The sequence below is a fragment of the Taudactylus pleione genome, unplaced genomic scaffold (genome assembly GCF_031769625.1).
Source record: "Taudactylus pleione unplaced genomic scaffold, aTauple2 ptg000583l, whole genome shotgun sequence".
Taxonomy (NCBI): domain Eukaryota; kingdom Metazoa; phylum Chordata; class Amphibia; order Anura; family Myobatrachidae; genus Taudactylus; species Taudactylus pleione.
Window position 1 is genome coordinate 807146 of NW_028284985.1, and position 24738 is coordinate 831883.

General features: G+C 45.8%; 2 protein-coding genes and 6 non-coding genes across 10 annotated transcripts; 1 reads left to right on the forward strand and 7 right to left on the reverse strand.

Moving 5' to 3' along the window:
* Positions 1-717: 717 nt before the first annotated feature.
* On the reverse strand, positions 718-6543 carry RPL7A (ribosomal protein L7a). Its single transcript, XM_088453557.1, has 8 exons — positions 6438-6543; positions 4808-4928; positions 3982-4131; positions 2614-2754; positions 2348-2427; positions 1885-2015; positions 1611-1680; positions 718-876 (listed from the first exon to the last, which is right to left on the reverse strand). The coding sequence occupies exons 1-8, from the start codon at positions 6438-6440 to the stop codon at positions 772-774; spliced, it is 801 nt and encodes a 266-aa protein (XP_088309683.1). The 5' UTR covers positions 6441-6543; the 3' UTR covers positions 718-771.
* On the reverse strand, positions 1753-1827 carry LOC148481379 (small nucleolar RNA SNORD36). The gene has a single exon (XR_015871920.1). It is a non-coding gene; the product is annotated as a small nucleolar RNA SNORD36 (small nucleolar RNA).
* LOC148481380 (small nucleolar RNA SNORD36) lies at positions 2122-2194 on the reverse strand. The gene has a single exon (XR_015871919.1). It is a non-coding gene; the product is annotated as a small nucleolar RNA SNORD36 (small nucleolar RNA).
* Positions 2497-2572, reverse strand: LOC148481381 (small nucleolar RNA SNORD36). The gene has a single exon (XR_015871916.1). It is a non-coding gene; the product is annotated as a small nucleolar RNA SNORD36 (small nucleolar RNA).
* LOC148481382 (small nucleolar RNA SNORD24) lies at positions 2839-2910 on the reverse strand. Its single transcript, XR_015871921.1, has one exon. It is a non-coding gene; the product is annotated as a small nucleolar RNA SNORD24 (small nucleolar RNA).
* On the reverse strand, positions 4214-4286 carry LOC148481383 (small nucleolar RNA SNORD24). The gene has a single exon (XR_015871917.1). It is a non-coding gene; the product is annotated as a small nucleolar RNA SNORD24 (small nucleolar RNA).
* On the reverse strand, positions 5066-5138 carry LOC148481384 (small nucleolar RNA SNORD24). The gene has a single exon (XR_015871922.1). It is a non-coding gene; the product is annotated as a small nucleolar RNA SNORD24 (small nucleolar RNA).
* A 2273-nt stretch (positions 6544-8816) lies between the features above and the next one.
* MED22 (mediator complex subunit 22) lies at positions 8817-18787 on the forward strand. Of its 3 annotated transcripts, none has more exons than XM_088453556.1 (5): positions 8817-8929; positions 11512-11646; positions 12860-12940; positions 14488-14696; positions 17832-18787. In XM_088453556.1, exons 2-5 carry the CDS (start codon positions 11524-11526, stop codon positions 18016-18018), a joined length of 600 nt encoding a protein of 199 aa, XP_088309682.1. In that variant the 5' UTR covers positions 8817-8929; positions 11512-11523; the 3' UTR covers positions 18019-18787. The 3 variants fall into 3 exon arrangements, with proteins under 3 accessions (XP_088309682.1, XP_088309680.1, XP_088309681.1); XM_088453554.1 differs by having other exon boundaries at positions 8818-8929; positions 17826-18787; XM_088453555.1 differs by lacking the exon at positions 8817-8929 and adding an exon at positions 10465-10550 and having other exon boundaries at positions 17826-18787.
* The last annotated feature ends 5951 nt before the right edge of the window (positions 18788-24738 follow it).

The following is a 24738-nucleotide window of genomic DNA, read 5'->3' on the forward strand; positions in this document are numbered from 1 at the left end:
CAAGGTGTTCACAGGAATCCCATCAGTCAGTGTAGCCAAAATACAAAAAAACTCAGTTAGCTGAGCAGTGTCACTAGCCAGTCAAAAGCCGCATACACCCCCTTAAATGTACTTCTGATTTTCCGCTAGTTCTGCAGCTCTTAAAAAAAAAAGTTAAGTCAGTCAAACCCACGCGCACTTGTTTATTTCAATAGAAGACTAGCAGTAGTGTTGTAGCCGATTTTAAGTTTGACAATCGCTTTCACTATCCATATATTCCGACCTTATTGTGCCAACTCCTCCCTCGCCCATATGATACTGGACAGGGTCACCTAACTTTAGTGTAAAACTAATGGCAAAAAAATAAAATAAACTTTCAAATGTGCAAGTAAATTTTACACAAACCCTAGTGGTGCATTAAGAGATCCAGCTACATCTAGGTGGTATTGTGTACCCGTTACGTTGAGTCGGTGGGACAACCATCACTGGTCATACAGTGTGGATATTGGGGGTCCTGTAGTGACAATCAGCAACCTCACCGCACACAATGCACCTTAGTCATGGAAGGCAGGCCTCTGATTCGATAGGTCACTCTCAGAAGGAGGGATTGGAGGCCAGATACTAGCGTATAGAGTTTTAACCATTTAGTTTATACCCATGTGTGGAATTTAGTGCAGCAGTAACCACCGTGAGAAGCCTGGAAAAAAGCCACATTCACATAAAGACAGTAAAAATGGATCTTCCGAAATGGTTTTTATTATGTACAGAACAGATCGGTGACACCTGGTACATTTAACCCAGCTTGGTGGCCAGTTCCTTGGCCTTCGCCTTCTCAAGCTTGGCAATTCTGGCCACTGACTTCGGTCCAAGGATTCCACCGCCCCAGTGACGACGGATCTAAGGAAGGAGAGAAAAAAAAAAAAATACATAAGTTCATTTCAAGAAGGAAAAGCGATATATGTAATCTCATCCTGTAGTGTATCAGATCATTGTCAAGAAACCCACTAGGGACAATGGCACCAATGTAACATCCTTACACATTAACTCTGCAGAAAGGTATTTTGTGGCTTCAGAAGAGCCAATGGTTTCCAATAAGACTAGCGGTCCCATAAGCCGTACAGGACGTGGGGGAACTCCAGTAGGGAAGTGCTGCTGATAGCCCTTAAGGACCTGCAGATTCTTATATAAAATAGGAGTCTCCAGTTTTAAGACTAAGTCACCGAATCTAAGGAAAGCAAAGTTACATAAACTTTTCATGTTTAAGACCATTACCACCTAGATTGAAAAGTAGCTGGTAGGCATCTCCTCTCACTGGAGCTTCAGGAGACCCGTTGAGAAGCCTCAATGTAATACTTTCATATCACACCCAGCTCAGATTTAGGTCCTCAGAATACCAGAACCAGTTTAGATACTCTGAGAAAGCCAGTGTTCTGCAATATATGCATTTAATCCGTGCCGAGTATATCTCAGAAGTAGCTGCAGTGTGTCCTGGATCCGCTGTATAAGCGCGATAAAATAAAGTTCTGCATCCATGAACGTTCAGAAGGGTGGAATGTAAGTAGCTTCAGAAAGGGAGCATCTATCACGGGAGAGCTGCAAAGTAGAAACCCGCCTACACCCATGCCTCTTACCTCATCATGTCTTTCATTGTAGTTGGTCTTAACCGATTCCACCAGCTTAGCGAGTGCCCCCTTGTCTTCCCTGTGAATGAAAGCAAAGGTCAGCGTTGTGCACCAGACATAACCCCCAGTTCATTACAGTAGCAGAACCTTCGCTGCTCAGGGTTAAAAAGCTCTAGGAACCACACGGTGACATTCAGGTAAAGAAATTCTGTTTACATCATTGCTCAGAAGGTGGTCACACACACACTGGGGTAAAGACACCCCAAAAGATGAGGACACTTACGGGTTGACTTGTGTGAAAGCGACGCTTGTGCAGGTCTTCCTGTGGACCAGGCGCCCCAGTCTAGCTTTGCCCTTGACGATACAGTAGGGTACCCCCATTTTGCGGCACAATGCAGGCAGGAAGACGACCAGCTGGAAGACCAGAGGGTAAAGCAGGCTGAGCAAAGCTCTTAAATAATAAATTTTTACACACACACACAGTATAAGAAACTGGATGCTATCAGAGGGCAGACTTGGGATTGCTCAGGGTTAAAAAGCTCATTTTTGATCTTCACAATTGATCAGGTGAAGAAATTCATACATCATCGCAATCTGCAAGTTCCGCCATAACCAAGAGAGAACTTCTATCTAATTCACAACTATGGGAGTCCGTGATCAATAACAACGACTCTATACAGTGACCAGGCATCTGCCGGGGCCATTATACTCATTACAATTAAGCCAATGTTAACCCCTCCACACACCTCGATAGGATCCACATCGTGTGAGATGACCACCAATTGTGCCTTCTTGTTTTCCACCAGAGTGGTCACAGTGTTGACACCTGAAGGAGAAAACATTCGCTCAGCTTTTCGCATGATCAGGAAACACGGCCGTACAAGTCCCGAGCGTCATTGCTCAGGGTTAAAAAGCTCGTGTTATAATCCACACGGTGTACTTCAGGTGAAGAAATTCATACATCATGGCAATGAGCACGGCGAGGACGCACTACAAGAGCCCTGCGGTCTACCTGCTCTGATTACAGGGGGCCTCTTGGTGGGGACGTCCGGTTTGCCAGCCGCTTTCTGTTCGGCGCGCGCCAGAAGCCTTTTCTTCTTCTCCTGCTTCGTTTCAGGTCGGTATTTGTGGGCCAGTTTAAAGAGCTGAGTGGCTGGGAGGGGGGAGAGAGAGCGAAGGAGAGACGTCAGTGGCCAGCCTGCCAGAACAAGGCGCACACTATGCATTTAGCACAATGTGCATCAGAGATCTTGGTGGAAGAGTGTAATCACCGATATTCAGATAGCAAATATTAGTGACATCATTTGCACATGAATAACCAGCCATAGGCAGGAAAAAGCCAATACAGCAAATACAACAGTACAACCAAAATTGAAATAAAAATAAACCCCACAAGCCACGCACCCACTGACAGAAAAACAAAAACACAGGCACCTATGTAAAGTTTAACTTCGGTTTTTGGCATCATCAAGAGTTCAGATTATGGGGTCTATTTACTAAGCAGTGTTATGAGAGAGTGAAAAGTGATAAGAAAGTGATAAGGTACCAGCCAATCAGCTCCCAACTGTCATTTTTCAAACAGCCTGTGAGATGACAGTTGGGAGCTGATTGGCTGGCACCTTATCACTTTTCACTCTGTCTCCTAACCCTGCTTAGTAAATAGACCCCTTAATTACATAAGTGATTCTTAAGATGCATATAAAATTAACCTCTAAAGGTGCATACACAACGATTTCTTGAACGATTTAACTAAAACGATAGTTGAAAAAAAAATCGTTCAGTTTCTGAGTTATAACGTTCATGCGCGTTCCCGTTTGTAGTTCATTCTGACTGACCAATTGAACGATTTTCATTAAAGGGAAGTTACAAAAATCGTTTGTAGTTCAAAAAAATGGTTCATTACACTTTAGAAAATCTGACAGAAAATCGTTGGTAACAAAATAGTTGTGTGTGTATACAGCTTTAGTACTAACACAAATAGGTTTCCATTAAACCCTATTGTTTGGCTACAGACACCTCACCAGTGACAAGGGGGCACAGCTATACAATCAGTTCCCAGCACACTATAATGTATCCTACAGATTGGCCACTAGCACAACGCAGGACTATATAACCTCCCTCCTGCATGATACCCAAAAAAGGTTAGTGTCTGGTAATAAAGTTAATACAGGAAACTTGTAGAAAAGAAAACTAAGTGACTTCTATTTTTCGCTTTGTGTGTACAATATACAATTCTTATTTAGATGGTCAATATAGTCAGCGGTCAAAATACACAGACTAATTTTGCACAGATTAAACAAATGAACTCCATTAAGTGCAGGGATTTGTGCGTACTAAGAGCCAATATAGCCACCACCATAACAGAGCACAAGCTTCTCACCCGTCTGCCGGTCCAGGGCCTGGGTGAACTGGTTGATGGCGGGCGGGACCTTCAGGCGCTTGTACAGGATAGATCTCTGGCGCTGGAGCCGGACATAACGAGGCCATTTCACAAATCGGGTCAGATCCCTCTTGGGTTGGATGTCTTGACCTGGATTAGATGCAATAAACCAAACATGGATGAAGGAGACGCCACAAACAGGAGGCGGCCACACAATGCAGCCTCTACACTGTGCATCAGCGATCTTGGTGGAAGTGTGTAATCACCACTAACTCAGATAGCAAATATTGGTGACATCATCTGCACACGTGTGACGGCGTTTAACAAGGTTTTCACCAATGGCATGTAGATGCCTCTTAGTATACAAGATACAAACATGCCTACAAATATACTGTACAACCATGACATCATTACATGAGCATAAGCCACAGGCGCTAGCTCAGAGGTGGGAAGCATAGGATAATATTAGTAGCTATGACACCAGCAATTTACAGAGACTGAGGTTCCCAACAGCATTATACACCTGGCACTATGGAAAGGTTCATGTAAAAACCAACCGCAATACAACAGTTCAGTCTGGACTAGCATCTACCACCATGTACATTTCCCATCAACACCTGCCGCCATATTGTTTTCACATCTCATTTACACTTGAATCAACCAAGAAACCCCCTTGTATATATACACCCACCAATGAGCAGCAGAGCCTGGCTCACCCAGCATACAAATGCCCAATAGCAGTAGTACAAAGTGATTAAACAGCCCCCGGAGCAGAACATGGAAATCTACATCTACCCCAGACGTACAGGGCGCACGTTACACTCACCAATCCCATAGTTCTTTGGCCTCTTCTCAAAGAGAGGGTTCACAACCTTCTTTGCTTCGACCTTCTTGACCACAGAAGGGGCCGGTGCCACCTTCTTCCCCTTGGCCTTCTTTCCCTTAGGCTGGCAGGGGAAAAAAATGGCGACAGGCGTAAGCAATCAATAAGCTCAGCGCACACATCATGGCATACCCTCGAAGTATGCTACATACAAAACCCCATAACCACACTGGGTGGACAGGAACTAGCGCCCAATGGTTGTGCATCAGCGATCTTGGTGGGTAAATGTGTAATCACGGGTTCAGACAGCAAATATTCCATCACATCATCTGCACACCTCAGACACGGCATGTCAGCGAGAGCAACACGGCATGTCATGCCAGCAAGGGGAGGGGGGCACAACACGGCATGTCAGCGAGAGACAACACGGCATGTCATCTCGGGAGCAGCACAACATGGCATGTAATTCCAGGGGACTACATAGAGCCAAATAGTTAACTATCTGAACAATACATACAACACTATATAAAAGTTATATCAAGCATCATACACAGAGAACACTATAACAGTGTCACACACACACATACAGTAGAGGGGACATCATACATATCTCCATAGTATATACACAATGCATGTATACAGCAGTAAAGTGGTGCATGATAGAGTTTATACATAGTTTAGATAGACCTAACCTCGCAGCGGATGTAACAGTACACACACACACACACATACATACATATCCCCCCACACACACACACATATCCCTACACACACACACACACATATCCCTACACACACACACACATATCCCTACACACACACACACACATATCCCTACACACACACACACACATATCCCTACACACACACACACACATATCCCTACACACACACACACACATATCCCTACACACACACACACACATATCCCTACACACACACACACACACACATATCCCTACACACACACACACATACATCCCTACACACACACACACACACATCCCTACACACACACACACATACATCCCTACACACACACACACATATCCCTACACACACATACATATCCCTACACACACATACATATCCCTACACACACATACATATCCCTACACACACATACATATCCCTACACACACATACATATCCCTACACACACACATATCCACACACACATCCCTACACACACACACACATCCCCACACACACACACACATATCCCTACACACACACACATATCCCTACACACACACACACATATCCCCACACACACACACACACACATATACATATCCCTACACACACATGCACACACACTATGCGGAGATACAGGGGAAAGGAGGTTAGAAGTTAGGACAGGCCGAGGCCTCTCCGGGGTGAGCAGGCCGCACGGAAGCCTGGCGCTGATAACGTGACCCCTGCCCCATGGACAGCGCTCAGCGGCGGCCTGAGTAGCCCGGAGAGGCCGCGGTGTGAGGTGACCAAGCGCCGCCCCGTGTAGGTGGGAGATACCCCCGGGAAGCAGGAGAGCGGAGCCCGGGGCACACACGGAGCGGTGACCTGGCCGGGATGGGGCCCGGGGGGAGGAGGATGGAGCCGGATACGGGAGCCGGGATCTCAGCGCACTCACCATGGCGGACGGGGGCAGAGAGAGGAAGACCAGGGCATTGTGGGTAATATTTGTACTGCGCGCCAACTCTCGCGAGACTCCCGGCCAGTGAGCGAGATCTCCGGCCCAGCTACAGGAGCAGCGTCATACAGGGAGTAACACAGGGAGATGAGAGGCTGCTACATTGTATCACCTGTCTCATAGTAACTGCAGCATATACACTATATAGTGATGTCACCGCCCCATGCAGCGTCATACAGGGAGTAACACAGGGAGATGAGAGGCTGCTACATTGTATCACCTGTCTCATAGTAACTGCAGCACATACTACACTATATAGTGATGTCACCGCCCCATGCAGCGTCATACAGGGAGTAACACAGGGAGATGAGAGGCTGCTACATTGTATCACCTGTCTCATAGTAACTGCAGCACATACTACACTATATAGTGATGTCACCGCCCCATGCAGCGTCATACAGGGAGTAACACAGGGAGATGAGAGGCTGTTACATTGTATCACCTGTCTCATAGTAACTGCAGCATATACACTATATAGTGATGTCACCGCCCCATGCAGCGTCATACAGGGAGTAATACAGGGAGATGAGAGGCTGCTACATTGTATCACCTGTCTCATAGTAACTGCAGCACATACTACACTATATAGTGATGTCACCGCCCCATGCAGCGTCATACAGGGAGATGAGAGGCTGCTACATTGTATCACCTGTCTCATAGTAACTGCAGCACATACTACACTATATAGTGATGTCACCGCCCCATGCAGCGTCATACAGGGAGTAACACAGGGAGATGAGAGGCTGCTACATTGTATCACCTGTCTCATAGCAACTGCAGCACATATACTACACTATATAGTGATGTCACCACCCCATGCAGCGTCATACAGGGAGTAACACAGGGAGATGAGAGGCTGTTACATTGTATCACCTGTCTCATAGTAACTGCAGCACATACTACACTATATAGTGATGTCACCGCCCCATGCAGCGTCATACAGGGAGTAACAGGGAGATGAGAGGCTGTTACATTGTATCACCTGTCTCATAGTAACTGCAGCACATATACTACACTATATAGTGATGTCACCGCCCCATGCAGCGTCATACAGGGAGTAACACAGGGAGATGAGAGGCTGCTACATTGTATCACCTGTCTCATAGTAACTGCAGCACATACTACACTATATAGTGATGTCACCGCCCCATGCAGCGTCATACAGGGAGTAACACAGGGAGATGAGAGGCTGTTACATTGTATCACCTGTCTCATAGTAACTGCAGCATATACACTATATAGTGATGTCACCGCCCCATGCAGCGTCATACAGGGAGTAATACAGGGAGATGAGAGGCTGCTACATTGTATCACCTGTCTCATAGTAACTGCAGCACATACTACACTATATAGTGATGTCACCGCCCCATGCAGCGTCATACAGGGAGATGAGAGGCTGCTACATTGTATCACCTGTCTCATAGTAACTGCAGCACATACTACACTATATAGTGATGTCACCGCCCCATGCAGCGTCATACAGGGAGTAACACAGGGAGATGAGAGGCTGCTACATTGTATCACCTGTCTCATAGCAACTGCAGCACATATACTACACTATATAGTGATGTCACCACCCCATGCAGCGTCATACAGGGAGTAACACAGGGAGATAAGAGGCTGCTACATTGTATCACCTGTCTCATAGCAACTGCAGCACATATACTATATAGTGATGTCACCGCCCCATGCAGCGTCATACAGGGAGTAACACAGGGAGATGAGAGGCTGCTACATTGTATCACCTGTCTCATAGTAACTGCAGCACATATACTACACTATATAGTGATGTCACCGCCCCATGCAGCGTCATACAGGGAGTAACACAGGGAGATAAGAGGCTGCTACATTGTATCACCTGTCTCATAGCAACTGCAGCACATACTACACTATATAGTGATGTCACCGCCCCATGCAGCGTCATACAGGGAGTAACACAGGGAGATGAGAGGCTGCTACATTGTATCACCTGTCTCATAGCAACTGCAGCACATACTACACTATATAGTGATGTCACCGCCCCATGCAGCGTCATACAGGGAGTAACACATGGAGATGAGAGGCTCTCTCTGGCACAGGGCACCAAACGTCTAGTTACGGCTCTACAAATATATGTTCAGTAATTACATTATTTCCACAATCGATCTATTGGTCTGTGCTATTTATAGAATAACCCATCACATCATGTAATAATATCTTATGCCTCAGTACAGGCGCTGTCGCTTTAAGACTCTGTTCGATCAACCCAACTTGAAACGGGGCTCTGGTCGGCTGAAATGACTGACGTTTTATAGTCAGCCAAGGAGAAGTTAAGGAGTGACATTGCAGCCAATCAGCGAGATGTGTGGGCGAGGCTGTTATGGGGCAGCGGCTAGCAGGGTAGTCAGTAACAGTGCATCGGCTTAGCAGCAGTCTGCGGGGCCCGTTGCCGGGTAAGTTATGGGGCGCTGACCGGCCTGCGCTCCATAGACTGTGGGGGCGGCTGCACATTGTGTGTGGGTTGCTCTGCAATGCTTCATCAGCTGGGGATTAGCAGTTTATTCAGTGCTCTAGTATAGACTTGTTATTGGAACTACCCAACAGCATAGGGGTCTGCACCTCCCCCCCCCCCCACACTTCCTCTGGGTCTGCACTCTATGGGGAGCTATATAGATTGTAGTAGCCCAGCAGCAATGTTAGGGGTGAACATTGCAGCCCTCCAGTGAACAGTGGAGGGGCTTTGTCATCAAATCATGCACTGATGACTAACCATTACATAGGGGCCCATTTATTAATGATGGCATTTGCAGTGTGATCTGGTGCAATATTAGCGCATTGTAAGATGCGATCATACTGCCCAGGTGTAACAAAAAGCACCCTGCAATGTGCCAGGATTGAAGCGACCGCGTTCGCGGTCTCTACTCTCCTTTGCTGAGACTCCAGCGCATGCGCTGCAGCCATTGCCGAGGGGTGGGTTTCTATGGAACCCTCTCCAGGTAGATTTTGCAATGTGTAGCCCATAGACTTCCGCATCTTACACCATGGTGGTAGCCAATCTCCAATACGCAATACATTCTGTAAGTTGGAAAACATAGCGGCATCGCATCCCCGGTGGGGATGGAGTGATTGCAGCAGGTATCGTAAATATCAGCTGCAGTCCCACTGTCATACATTTGGGGAATGCTAAATATTTTCAGTCCACCCCCCCCCCCCCCCCCCCAAACAAAAAGGGTTCTTTTGGGTAATAAGCTGCAAATATTTATTAAATGGGCCTCAATGTCCATTTGGTGGGATAAACAATCACTTCCATACTATTAAAGTTAGCACATACATACTAGGGAAAACCCCTAACTATACAGGTATTATAAATACATTTAATAAGACATTAACATTAAATGGCTATGCTAACCAAACAGAAATATAAACCAGTACTAATAAAATACATCCTATTAATATGATGTCCTACCATCCAAATCCTGGGATTGCCACTTGCACTTCCCACTGGCTGTAACACGTTTCCACCTTAGACAGAACCAATAGTTGCTCACAGGGGAGATTAGCGCTACTCCAGATCTATGTAATATATCACAAGTTCTCAAACTCTGTCCTCAGGACCCCAAACAGTGCATGTTTTCCAGGTATCCACATAGAATCACAAGTGAAATAATTAGCTCCACCTGTGGATATTTTAAAATGTCAGTGAGTAATGAGTACACCTGTGCACCTGTTGGGTGACCTGGAAAATGTGACCTGTGTGGGGTCCTGAGGACAGAGTTTGAGACCCTCTGTAATATATGAATGAAAGGAACCAGGATGAAGCAAAATCCTCAAATCCAGTTGGACTCTGCTATAAGCACCTATCATAGCAATTTTCTCTACAGCAGAGGTTCCCAAACTCCACCATTACAGTCCAGGTTTTAAGGATGTCCATGTTTAAGCACAGGTGGCTTAATTAGCAACTCATTCAATTTAATTTAACCATCTGGGCGTGGAGTGTGGGACCCTCTGCTCTACAGGAAAACGCATCCCCCAGCAAAGAATGTTTCATGATTTAAACTCATTTGAACCAATAAGGTGCTAGAATGTCATAATTATCTAAACTGCACTTTTTTTTTTTTTAACCCTTCATCTACTCATAAAATTCAAGAGTTCTTGTAAAGGCATAGGGCAAAATTTACTAAGCGGCGGTTTCTATTCTATTGTAAACCCTGGCGGTTTGGTGGCGGTTTCTATTCTATTCTGCAGCGGTTTCTAAATGACAGCCCTGTTCTATTCTAAAATGTGTCTTGACTGTGGTTTGGCGGCGGTTTTGCTATCTGTAGATTTACTAAGTCCAAAACCCCTGCAAAGCTGCCATCAAAACACATTTTAGAATAGAATAGAACAGGGCTGTCATATAGAAACCGCTGCAAAACGGCCACCAAACCGCTGGGGTTTAGAATAGAAACCGCCACCGAACCGCCGGGGTTTAGAATAGAATAGAAACCGCCGTCAAATCGCCGCTTAGTAAATTTTGCCCATAGTGTACAAGATATCTAAAAGTAGGAAGAGGATCTTCTGTGCCCTAAGGGCGCATGCAGACTGGATGATAATTGTGAACGACATATCGTTCAGTGTGTATGCAGTAGACGACGGACGATGCGCGCTCCCGCTGGTCGTTAATTATATCCCCAGTCGTCTGAACATGCAGCTCAATCTGGGCATATAGTTAGAGATGCAATACTGCCGAATGCAGCATGGCCCCGCCGTCGTTGCCGGCTTCGGCAAGTATGTATGCACGTACCGATGCCAGCACCCCCCGTCGGGCCTGCCGCTGACTATGTTGCTCACTGGACACATCATCCAGTATGTATGTGCCCTAAGGCACAGGTTCTCAAACTTGGTCCTCAGGACCGCAAACAGTGCATGTTTTCCAGGTCTCCTCACAGAATCACAAGTGAAATAATTAGTTCGACCTGTGGATCTTTTAAAATGTGGTTGTTGTACGCTGATCAGCTGTCACATTACTATATCGCTGTCTCTTATTCTTTTTCAGTGAAGTGAAGTCATGTCCCAGCAGAGAGTGCTACCACAGAGCAAGGAGACGCTGCTACAATCCTACAACAAGAGGCTCAAAGATGACATCAAATCCATCATGGACAATTTCACAGAGATCATCAAAACCGCCAGGGTCAGTATTTCACATATCTCTATATGAGCTGGTCCTCTGTACCGTATGATCTCTGTATAGGAGCTGCTCCTTAGTACTGTATGATCTCTGTATAGGAGCTTGTACTTAGTATTGTATGATCTCTGTATAGCAGCTGGTCCTCTGTACCGTATGATCTCTGTATAGGAGCTGCTCCTTAGTACTGTATGATCTCTGTATAGGAGCTGTTCCTTAGTACCGTATGATCTCTGTATAGGAGCTGGTCCTTTGTACTGTATGATCTCTGTATAGGAGCTGGTCCTTTGTACTGTATGATCTCTGTATAGCAGCTGGTCCTTAGTACTGTATGATCTCTGTATAGCAGCTGGTCCTTAGTACCGAATGATCTCTGTATAGGAGCTGCTCCTTAGCACTGTATGATCTCTGTATATGAGCTGGTCCTCTGTACTGTATGATCTCTGTATAGCAGCTGGTCCTCTGTACCCTATGATCTCTGTATAGCAGCTGGTCCTCTGTACCGTATGATCTCTGTATAGGAGCTGCTCCTTAGTACTGTATGATCTCTGTATAGGAGCTGCTCCTTAGTACTGTATGATCTCTATATAGGAGCTGGTCCTCTGTACCGTATGATCTCTGTATAGGAGCTGGTCCTCTGTACCGTATGATCTCTGTATAGGAGCTGGTCCTCTGTACCGTATAATCTCTGTATAGGAGCTGGTCCTCTGTACCGTATGATCTCTGTATAGCAGCTGGTTCTTAGTACTGTATGATCTCTGTATAGCAGCTGGTCCTCTGTACCGTATGATCTCTGTATAGGAGCTGGTCCTCTGTACCGTATGATCTCTGTATAGCAGCTGGTCCTCTGTACCGTATGATCTCTGTATAGCAGCTGGTCCTTAGTACCGTATGATCTCTGTATAGGAGCTGGTCCTTAGTACCGTATGATCTCTGTATAGGAGCTGGTCCTCTGTACTGTATGATCTCTGTATAGCAGCTGCTCCTTAGCACTGTATGATCTCTGTATAGCAGTTGGTCTTTAATACAGTATGAACTCTAGCATGGGATATATAAGTTTCCCCTTAATGGCAGCTCTTACATTGGCTTCTCCATCCAATGACTCATTAAGATGTAAGATGGTAAAATCACTTGTTGTATAGAACTGACTATAGTGTCGCTGTGAGCAGTCCTGCAGGGCAATCTCTCTAAGCTGGCAAGTAACGGGTTTATATTGCAGATTGAAGAAGAGCATCAAGTCACCCGTTCAACGCAAGGAGAGCAAGACAACTACGAGATGCACGTCCGATCGGCTAATATAGTAAGTATGGCTGCCAGCGGACGATTTATCCATCACCTTCCTTCACAATCAGGGATTAGTACATTTGGAGTAAGTGGAAAGGAATAATGCTAAATGTTATGCGTTACCTGCACCAGTTTCTGGGCTATAGTCATTGTTGGAGGTTACATGGTGTCTGTAAAGGACAGATTCACTTAGCCGCCTGTTTCGTGCGGTCTCTTTACCTGCGCCAAGTGCCTGGAGCTATTAAATTAGAGACCAGTCACCGGCCCCGAGGCAGCACTTTACGCTTATTTCTATTCGTAATTCCAAATGGTGAAATCACGAATAAACTGCTGGCTCGGGGTTGATCGCTGACCTCCAATTAGCTCCGGACACTTTACCCAGGAGAAGAGACCATGTGGCCAAGCCTTCGTGTTGGAAGTTACGCAGGGTTTGTAATAGTATAAGTTACACAAACCTCCTGAAATTCAGTCTCTGTATCACCATTATGCCATGGGTTCCAGCCTGGCAGTATACTTGTATCATTTGACTACACACTAATGCCTCTACCTGTAATGTAACTAGCGTTCCTCTTATTACCAGCGTTCTATTTAAAGGTTTCCAAAGCGGGCCATACATCTAAACGCAAATTCCAGTTCTGCCATTGCTGATCCATGTACTCCGATGATCAGCAATTTGTCGGGGATCGGCAAAAAAACATGTTAACAATCCCCGACTTGCCGATTTTGACCATTTTCAGGTCGGAATTGGGAAATCGAGATTGTCCAACATGTTGGATTTTCATGATATCCCGTCCTAGGCGTGGTCAGAACGGAGAATTGTCCCGATAACCGCTAGATGTATGGACCCCATCAGCCTAAATGCATATCTGCACATTAGGCAAGAACTCAAAGTATCTTTCAGTAATGGATATATTCCTATACCAGGCAGTAATAAAGGGTTTCTACCTTCAGAAAATATTTTGTGATGCAATATATAGGGGACAATTAATTTAGTGCTTTTCTGTCCCCATCATGACGATAGAAGCTGGGGTAACTGTGGGGGTCTCCTGTGGGACGTTCGCTCTCTCATGCAGAGATATTGGATCTATTTCACTCTGGGACTGCTCAGTCGCTGGAAACAGACCTGCGGTACTGTAGAAGACTCCATCTGCTCGAAGCAGAACTACAGGACTTCCTATGTGGGATAGCAGGCACCCAAAAATTATTTCCAGTTACCCCGTTGCAAATCCGGTGTCCCTTCCAATGATCGCAGACCGGATAGTTGGTTATCTTTAAATAAATTATCCACACACCATATAATGAAAAAGAAAGCATGATAGCATGGTTTATCTGTTTATGCACCAAGTGGTCTCTGCAGTGTCCTTGAATAGTGTTACAGGTGGTAGGTTTGGTGTGTATAGGGTTAATGTTTCCCTTGTGTTATGTTGATACTGGGAGATATTGCACTGGCTGTTACTGGAGCCGCTCTCCTACCCAGTAACAGTGTAGGGACAGGTCGGAGGTGTCGCTGGCATTGGCGATGGGCAGGTAGGTGCCTTAATCCTTCCTTCCTGTGTGTTCCAGGTCCGGGCAGGGGAGTCCCTCATGAGACTGGTGTCTGATTTGAAGCAGTATCTTATCCTGAACGACTTTCCCTCTGTGAACGAGGCCATTAACCAGCGGAGCCAGCAACTGCGCGGCCTACAGGACGAGTGCGACAAAAAGCTGATTTCACTGCGGGACGAGATCGCTATAGACCTTTATGAGCTCGAAGAGGAATATTACTCCTCCAGGTATAAATAGGGTCCTGGAAATTTGCTCCTCTTCTTAAGGGGTCCTCGTCACCCATCTTGGACTAAGTTTCCAATGTTAGTTTACTCGGCTGGAATGAAGTCTGACCGCTGTGCCTTACCGGGGACGGCTAATGTCCATGAAAAATAGATCCCTGTTGGTATATATCATTTAAATTTTTTTAATATACATCTCTATTCAGCATCACGTGCAGATTATATTCCACTTAGACCTTTATATATACAGTACAGTATTTTTCTGTAATACTACAAGTTTCTATGAAACTTTAACTATCTGACCTAGATGAGAGGGTTCCCGTAATTATACAGACTTGTCACATGACCTCGTCATTATGGTGCCTGAATGTAGAGCTCAGCCAATCCAATCACAGGGCCATCCTGGTTACACCCCGCACGCAGAGGGCATTTATGACAATTGTCTTTTTTTATCTTTGTGCTGAATTCCCTGTTTTATTTTGCACAGTGTACTCACTTATGTCGTTCTATTTTAAACTACTTTAAAGATTTGTATAACGACCCGACTATTATAACTTGTCCGGTTCATCTGCCTTAAACAGTTTGTGTATATATAAATATATTTTAGCTACCAAAGTCCTTTCTATGCCTCTCGGCCTCAACAAATTTTTATATAGCCTGTCTATATATTAATATATGAATAATAAAGTGAGTTCTGTATTAAACTTCCTAAACTGTTTGACTATAGATTTAATGTACAATAGAATCTGCTGCTCGCAGTATGGGAGGAGGAGAAGTTATAAAACACATTATTACAAGTTATAAGCCGCTAAAGTACCTCTAAGTTGTCTTTTATATTTACGGACTATTTCTAGTTTAAAGTGATTGTCCTTTTTTCATGTTGGTTATTTGCTGTTTATCCCCCATTTTTGGGAGTACCAACATTAGAAGCACATAAGTATAACAATAGTAATGGATACGTCCTTACAGTGCTCTATTAATTAAACCTAATTAATCTCAACCATTATAATCCAGTTAAAAAGAGGATAAACTGAATATTTGGGCATCACTGAGCTGTTCCCCTGCTGTTAGGATTTGTACGGTGCGCACACAGACTACAGGGTTTAAAATGCTGGGGGTAAATTTTATGTTTTATTTCTCTAATCTTGTTTGGAACCTTTTGGGGTCCAAGTTATCGGCAGCCGTTACAGCAGCCAGCAAATCGCGTATTTCATACGCACCCCTATGGGCCTGCAAAATAATATGCGCAATTTAGGGACTAGACCTGGGAGATTTAGGGTGCGGCTTTGCACCAAACGCCATTGCAACAACCCATCACCTGCATTTCGCCCCTCATTGAATTGACCTTACAGTGTCCATTTTGGCTACCTAACAATGGCTCCCTGTTATAACCAGGTGGTCACTATGTAGCATGTATGCCCACATGTTGTACGCAGACAGTCACTAGACAGCTGCAGTCTCCTGCTGACCCATCTCTTACCTAAATCTCATTTACTCATCCAGAAACATTGATAATTAACAGCAGGTTAGAGGATGAGCAAGAGAACCAATAACATATATTTATTTAGCTGTGAGTTCTGTGATGCCACCCTTTATAAATAAATCTATGTAAGTACAGAAATAACTACATAACAATGACCTCTTGTTTGCAAAGAGCTGTTCTCATATATATATTCCCTATTTATCCTCCTTGTCCCTCCTCCCTGTTATCTATTATACCTGTCACGGGCGATGTGTGAGACGCAGGGTAACTACAGAGACTGCTACAAATCATTGTAACATTACAGTTTAAACAAACAGTCGTCCAGTAATTCCTTATTCTAAAGCCGCCAGTCTCCTCTATAAATGACACTTTAATGAACATTGCATAAAAATACAGTGAATACTAAGCCGCTTTTATCTCTTTCTGTTATGTAGGGAGAAGGAGAAGATACTGCTCCTGGGAAATTTACATATAATTATAATTTAGTAAAGCGTTGTAGGAGGAATTTAGACCCCATTTATAAATGTAAACTATTTCCTATTACCGTTGTAAGTTGAAGGTGATATCCTGTAGCCCTGCCCTGTTTCCGGTATTAATGATTAAATTCTAGTTTATTTACCGGCTCTTGTATAACTGCCCCCACTTATTTTATGACAACATGATTACTGTAATAAGTGTAGACATCACAGGGGGGGTTATTCCCATTCTGTGGGAGCACTGATTAGCAGAACAGGCGTTCAGATATAATCACAGATAGGCTACGCCAGCGGTTCCCAAACTTGGTCCTCAAGGCACCCTAACAGTCCATGTTTTAAGGATATGCATGCTTAGGCACAAATGGTTGAATAAAACGGAGGTACTAATTAAGCCACCAGTACTTAAGCATGGATATCCATAGAACCTGGTCTGTTAGGGTAGTTCAGTAACACAGTGGAGTTCTCACCTCTTTCAGCACAACAATTCCGCAAAGAGAGACAATAGATTGTAACCCTTACTGACCACCAAACAGGATAGTCACCTCTGAGTACTGTCACATAGAGGCTGATTATTGGAAACCTGGGGGTCTAGTTACTAAGCAGTGTTAGGAGACAGAGTGAAAAGTGATAAGGTACCAGCCAATCAGCTCCCAACTGTCATCACACAGGCTGTGTTTGAAAAATGACAGTTGGGAGGTGATTGGCTGGCACTTTATCACTTTCTTATCACTTTTCACTCTGTCTCCTAACACTGCTTAGTAAATAGAACCCCTGGAGTGTTGGTTGTAAAGAATGGTCCAGATCCTCCTATTTACCCCCACAAGCTCCATCTTGCCAGCTCCTGCCAGGCCCAGTAAGGTTTATAGGTCTGAAACTTGTTGAGAAAATTCAGTGCGTCAACAAGACTCTTCCATTATGGAATTGATGCTTGGCTGTGATTTAAATGGGATATTGGCTGTAGGGGGTAGCATGTTTGCTATTTTTGTGGTCTATGCAATGAGCAATGTAACAGTCCTGTCTATGGACGTGGAAATGAATTCCTGCCGCTGATTTCTTAACGCTTTGCTTCTGTCTTGCTTTTTTTTTTTTTCTCTCTCTCTCTCCCTCTTCCTCTCTTGTCTTCCTCTCGCTGACCTGGACACTGTCTGTTTTCCCTGCTGGGCTTTGTGTTGTAAGCTACAGTGTGTGTGAGCCAAGCAATCTGCCGCTGTGCGACGCGTACATGATGAGGGACAGCCTCGACTCCTCTCCGCAGGATCTCTCCACCCCGCTGGTGTCCATAACGTCGGAGGCAAGTTCCACCGCCAGCCAGATACACACGTCTCCTCACCTGAACGGGCACGGTGCTGGCATGTTGGAGCACAGCTGAGGGTAACCGGGAGCGCACCTCGCTTCACCGTGTAGACCACGCTGGCTAGCACAAGAATATCTCCACTGGAGGGATACCAATCCTTTCCCACTCTAAGTTGCTCAGTTTCCTGGCTGATAATAACGTAGATGGCAGGTAAAACCGGATCAATGCGGGCACCAGTTTCGCAGTGGGGCGTATTTAGTAAAATAGTGCTATGATGCAAATGTGGCCCAATGATGTTTAGAAATTGAAAGCCGCGCTTCGATTATAGCCCGATACTGCACATCTTATTAAATAAGCCCCACTGTCTCTAATTGGCATATATTTGCTGGGACAGAATGGACAGTCTCCCATTAGGTGCTTTTAACCATCAGTACATGGAAGGCTTGGCGTCAGTAGATCGCAGAATATATTTTGGGACAGTATTATCCTAGTGACAGAAGAACCATGAGGACAATTGCCATGTGTTACTGGTTTGCACGACAGCTGGAGATGACCAAAGATCTCCCGTCACATTAGAGGCAGCAATGTAATAGCTCATTCCCTCCGACAATGAGTCGGGTTTGGACTTGATCACGTTAAGCACTGAACTGGGTGAGTTTCCAGGCCACTTGGGTCAGAGGGGAACATTCAATGTTGTGTTGCGGGAATATTAGGTAGATGAATAGTTTATGTAGGAACCAGGTCGCCGACTTGTCTGAGGACGTCACGAGATTTAAATTGTATTTGTCTTGTAGACATGTTTGTGTATAAGCTTCGGATGGGGAAATAAAGAGTGTATTTGTAATTCTTGTGCGGGTTTACTAACTGCAGAAACATGTCAGGGCTTAGACTTGCTGGATATGAATCTGAGCGCCAAGCCGGCATTCACGCAAATGGTCGATGTTTTGTGCATGCGTCTGATTTGCTAAAAACTCGCACAGCGCTAGTGCGCAATGCACTGTAGTGGGCAGAGGCTATTTGGACGCACGGAGCCTTTCCAAGTGTTGCTTAAGTGTTGAGAACTCAAATGCAAGAATGGAGGCCATAATCTGACGGAGAATCTGCACCTAGCGTGGGGCAGATGCAATTTTCGATGGCGCGACCGATCTTTACCTCTAAAGACAGAGTGGGTGTCTCAGTCCTTGTACATTTAGACACAAGGATGTACACCAGCATACATTCGCATGTAGTTCTGAAAGAATGACAGACATCCGTTGTAGTTCTGAAAGAATTGACGCAAATCATTTCACATGATTTGTTACATTATATTAAACTGATCATCACATCCTGAGGTTTGGTGATTGCAGGCTCTGTATAGGGTCTAGACTTGGTCATGTGTGCTAGGCTATAGCACCTGGTCTATCCAAGCATGGAACAGGTGAGCATTCTAATATTCACTAATACATAGCAAACAGCTTATATATCATGCTAGCCATTTACTTTCCATATTCCCCTTTTTCTCGTATCCCTCCATTAAATAAGATGAGATGCGTTGGGCGCCATTTTATCTGTAACATAAAAGATGGCGGCTGCTGGGTCCTTGGGAAGATAACGCTACATAAGATGCTGATTTCACATTTCACGCTTACAGGCGTCGGGGAAGTACAAGACTCGCAGTCCAACGTTAAACAAGATAAATATGAACCCTATTTATGATAAAAGATCATCACCTGTGACCAGACATTACATCGGTACTTTCAATATATGGGGTGAAGATATATGTACAGGATGTTACTAATGCAATGACATAACATTATACATTAAATTCTGCAGGTACATGCACTAATTACAGAGGTAATATGGGTAAGAGGCGCAATTTCTTCTTATGTGATCACAAAAAAAATAAAAACATTTCCAGCGACTACTGTGACCAAAATGCTGTACAAAAATAATTTATTAAGCTGCGCACACACAAGGGAAAAATGAACGAAAATAGTTTCCTAAAATCGTTAATTTACTAAATGTAATGAACGATTTTTTTTTTTTAACTACAAACGATTTTGGCATACTCCCTTACTGAAAATCGTTGGTCAGTCTGACTGAACTACAAATGTGAACGCGCATGAACGATAATCGTTCATCATTTTAACTCAGAAAGTGAATGATTTTTTCCACAATTGAACGATAAACGATATCGTTAATCGTTCAAAAAATCGTTGTGTGTGTGTGTGTGCACCTTTATTATTTATTACCAGTTATTTATATAGCGTACACATATTCCGCAGCGCTTTACAGAGAATTTGGCCATTCACATCAGTCCCTGCCCCAGTGGAGCTTACAATCTATATTCCCTACCACATGTACACACACACACACACTCTATGGATAATTTGCTGTGAGGCAGTAACGCTAACCATGACACCGTCTGTGCATCACAAAATAACGGGTGTAGTCCCCCTCCCACTGATGAAAGGCCAGCATCCAGGGTCTCCGACCAGTCCCCCATGTGCTCACCACTGCCCACTTTCTTCATGCAGGCCTCGGCCGTTGGGCAGGAGTGTGGGCGCTGCGGCAGACATGACTGGACTCTTGCCGCTGCTGCTGTCCCATTTTATTTCTCAGACAACAGTCAGAGGGTCCCGATTTAGATTCGTCAGTCAGACGCAGACGTGGCCGCATTGCAGGCTCAGAGAGGCCCATGTCCGTCTGTATTCAGACTTGGCCACATTACTTCTATCCATCTGATTTTGAAAGTAGCCACCGTCACTATTGGTGCGTATTTGCACCAGTCCTGTCCTTTGTGCAGGTGATCCCCTGCAATCAGGCGGATCTCTGAGCGCGGTCACCTCTACCCAGCTGACCTCCAGCTACACCCTCACAGCCGCAAGGGCATAGCCTGTAGTTGCTCAAATTGCACAAGGTCAGCTATGAATATAGAAAGTTCCATCTGCAAAATGTGTTATCCAACAAGAACATGCTGGCTGCGGGGGAGCGTGCATGCTGGCTGCGGGGGAGCGTGCATGCTGGCTGCGGGGGAGCGTGCATGCTGGCTGCGGGGGAGTGTTCGGGGAGCGTGCATGCTGGCTGCGGGAGTGTACCGGGGGCGTGCATGCTGGCTGCGGGAGTGTGCGGGGAGCGTGCATGCTGGCTGCGGGAGTGTTCGGGGAGCGTGCATGCTGGCTGCGGGAGTGTATGGGGAGTGTGCATGCTGGCTGCGGGGGAGCGTGCATGCTGGCTGCGGGAGTGTGCGGAGAGCGTGCATGCTGGCTGCGGGAGTGTACGGGGAAGGTGCATGCTGGCTGCGGGGGAGTGTACGGGGAGCGTGCATGCTGGCTTTGGGGGGGTGCATGCTGGCTGCAGGGAGTGGGCAGGGAGAAGGACAGTTGTCCAGGTACATACAGGAACCCAGGTAAAATAAATATACTTATGCTGTTTGCCATCAAATCCATTATAATTATTGAATCCTATTATAGCAAATACAGACAGACATCGGGTTTTTAAAAAATGTCCAAGACGTATTCACATCCTATTGAGGGTGATTATAGTGGTAATCGGTATGAAATGCCACCGGCCGCATGGCCGGCGGTTCGATTCCCGGCAGCCCGACATCAGCAGAGTTCTGGGCAGCGGAAGCCCGACAGCGCTGGAAATCCCGATCGTGGATAGGTAAGTATTGTCTAACCCTAACCCTTCTTAGGGGTGCCTAACCCTAACCTCCCCCCCCAAGTGTCTAACCCTAATCCCCCCTCTAAGTGCCTAACCCTAACCACCCCCTTCCCCGCTGCCTAACCCTAAGTCCCCCCCCGGGTGCCTAACTCTCCCTACCCCTAGCCTAACCCTCCCGGGAGGGTGCCTAACCCTAAGTCCCCCCCGGGAGCCCTAACCCTCGCCCCCCGCGGCGCCCGGAATCACTACGATCGGGATGCCGGGCGCCGGTCTCCCAGCGTCGGGGAAATGCCGGGCGTCTACATCTAGAGGCGCGGCATTTCACCCTTGCCGGGATATGACAGTCGGGAATCCGGCTGCCGGTATTTAAGCAGTCGGCTTCCCGATTGCATACCTTATAGTGTGTAGTATTTATACAGCACAGAATAACCATCCTGATCTGCCCCATGTTGGCCCTTACTTTCCCCTGGGCTCCCTGTAGAAGAAGAATACAGGGTGAGGAAAGCACATTGCTTACCAACCACTATAGGCCTAGGGTGCGAGTTTGGCCAATGCCTGTTTTCCATTCATCAATGGTGATTTTTACACGTATTCTCCTTAATCATCAAATCGCCAGTAAGATATTACTATTACTACATTCTATAAGTGTTCCGCAGCGCCATACACAGGGTAAAACAGGACAGTACAAATAGCGCCATACACAGGGTAAAACAGGACAGTACAAATAGCGCCATACACAGGGTAAAACAGGACAGGACAAATAGCGCCATACACAGGGTAAAACAGGACAGGACAAATAGCGCCATACACAGGGTAAAACAGGACAGGACAAATAGCGCCATACACAGGGTAAAACAGGACAGGACAAATAGCGCCATACACAGGGTAAAACAGGACAGGACAAATAGTGCTATACACAGCCACTGATGCAATGTGCGCAAATTAAATGTACAGGGGGCCTGATTCAGCTTGGGTCGCAGTTGCTAATGTGTACGGAATCGGTCGATTGTTGCGTATTGCGCATACGTATGCATCGCAGTGCATGTGCGTGAACTCGCCATTGCGAATGCACGGACTCCACGCAGGCCATTAGCAGATTGATTGACAGGCAGAGAGCGTTTGGGGGTGGTGGCAAGGGAAACGCAGGTGTGACCTGGAAAGTTAGCAATTTGTGAGTAGGGTCTGACCTGCCGCAATGCTGGGTGTGGGGTGATGTCCATCGATGTTTCCGATGTTTGGGCTGCAATATTGGGTGTGGGGTGATGTCCATCGATGTGTCCGATGTTTGGGCTGCAATGCTGGGTGTGGGGTGATGTCCATCGATGTGTCCGATGTTTGGGCGATGTTAGCCCTGAGACAGCATTGCGAATGCAGCATTTGCATATATTCGCCTAAGACCTGCCTACAGAATTGCGCACAAGTTAGCAACTGCGATCCAAGCTGAATCAGACCCAGAGTCAGCTGAAACCTGTAGCTGTCACTGGCTGTAAATGACGGCTCTAGGTCATCTGAAAAAAAATAAAAAAGCAGATGATTAGGGTCCAGGGGCTGAGAGCCCGAGGAGAAGGTGTAGCAGGTGTGCATGAGGAGGAGGTGAGGAGAACTGGAGGGAGGAGGGCCCTGCTCATGGAACTTACAGTCTAAACTGCAGGGGTGGGCAATAAGCTGCCCTTAAGGTGTTCTTGAACTACAATTCCCAGCATGCCTTGCAATAGTTTTAGCATGGCAAAATGGCAAGGCATACTGGGATGTGTAGTTCTGCAACAGCTGGGAGGGCGCTAATTACCCACCCCTAGTCTAAAGGGATGGGGGAGACATAAGGAGTGATCCAGTGTAAGGGGAGCTAAGGGCAGGAAGCAGGACTGAGGGAATTGGAGAGTGCAAAGGGGTGAGGTAAACTATGTGGTGACATGGTTAAGTGCACCGACTCTGTTTGACACAGGATATAGGTGCAGAGCTGTTAGACATGGGATATAGGTACAGAGCTGTTAGACACAGTACTTACATGCAGAGCAATTAGACACTGGATATAGATGCAGAGCTGTTAGACATTGGGTATAGGTGCAGAGCTGATAGACACGGGATATAGGTGCAGAGCTGTTAGACACAGTACTTACATGTAGAGCTATTAGACACTGGATATAGATGCAGAGCTGTTAGACACAAGATATAGGTGCAGAGCTGTTCGACACGGGATATAGGTTCAGAGCTGTTAGACACGGGATATAGGTGCAGAGCTGTTAGACATTGAGCTGTTCGACACAGTACTTACATGTAGAGCTGTTAGACACGGGATATAGGTGCAGAGCTGTTCGACACGGGATATAGGTTCAGAGCTGTTAGACACGGGATATAGGTGCAGAGCTGTTAGACATTGAGCTGTTCGACACAGTACTTACATGTAGAGCTGTTAGACACGGGATATAGGTGCAGAGCTGTTCGACACGGGATATAGGTTCAGAGCTGTTAGACACGGGATATAGGTGCAGAGCTTTTAGACATTGAGCTGTTCGACACAGTACTTACATGTAGAGCTGTTAGACACAATATATAGGTGCAGAGCTGTTCGACACGGGATATAGGTTCAGAGCTGTTAGACACGGGATATAGGTGCAGAGCTGTTAGACATTGAGCTGTTCGACACAGTACTTACATGTAGAGCTGTTAGACACAAGATATAGGTGCAGAGCTGTTCGACACGGGATATAGGTTCAGAGCTGTTAGACACGGGATATAGGTGCAGAGCTGTTAGACATTGAGCTGTTCGACACAGTACTTACATGTAGAGCTGTTAGACACTGGCTATAGATGCAGAGCTGTTAGACATTGGGTATAGGTGCAGAGCTAATAGACACGGGATATAGGTGCAGAGCTGTTAGACACAGTACTTACATGTAGAGCTATTAGACACTGGATATAGATGCGGAGCTGTTAGACACAAGATATAGGTGCAGAGCTGTTCGACACGGGATATAGGTTCAGAGCTGTTAGACACGGGATATAGGTGCAGAGCTGTTAGACATTGAGCTGTTCGACACAGTACTTACATGTAGAGCTGTTAGACACGGGATATAACGCAGAGCTGTTAGACATTGGGTATAGGTGCAGAGCTGTTAGACACAGTACTTACATGTAGAGCTATTAGACAAA

What these genes read in the sequence shown, in the direction of transcription:
- RPL7A (XM_088453557.1), bottom strand. An exon ending in GCTTTCACACAAGTCAACCC is followed by an intron (nt 1,681 to 1,884) that starts GTAAGTGTCCTC and finishes TTTCATTCACAG; the next exon opens with GGAAGACAAGGGGGCACTCG. An exon ending in ACAATGAAAGACATGATGAG is followed by an intron (nt 877 to 1,610) that starts GTAAGAGGCATG and finishes CTCCTTCCTTAG; the next exon opens with ATCCGTCGTCACTGGGGCGG.
- MED22 (XM_088453554.1), top strand. Translation starts at nt 11,524, where the DNA reads ATGTCCCAGCAGAGAGTGCTACCACAGAGCAAGGAGACGCTGCTACAA. An exon ending in ACGTCCGATCGGCTAATATA is followed by an intron (nt 12,941 to 14,487) that starts GTAAGTATGGCT and finishes TGTGTGTTCCAG; the next exon opens with GTCCGGGCAGGGGAGTCCCT. An exon ending in GAGGAATATTACTCCTCCAG is followed by an intron (nt 14,697 to 17,825) that starts GTATAAATAGGG and finishes TTGTGTTGTAAG; the next exon opens with CTACAGTGTGTGTGAGCCAA.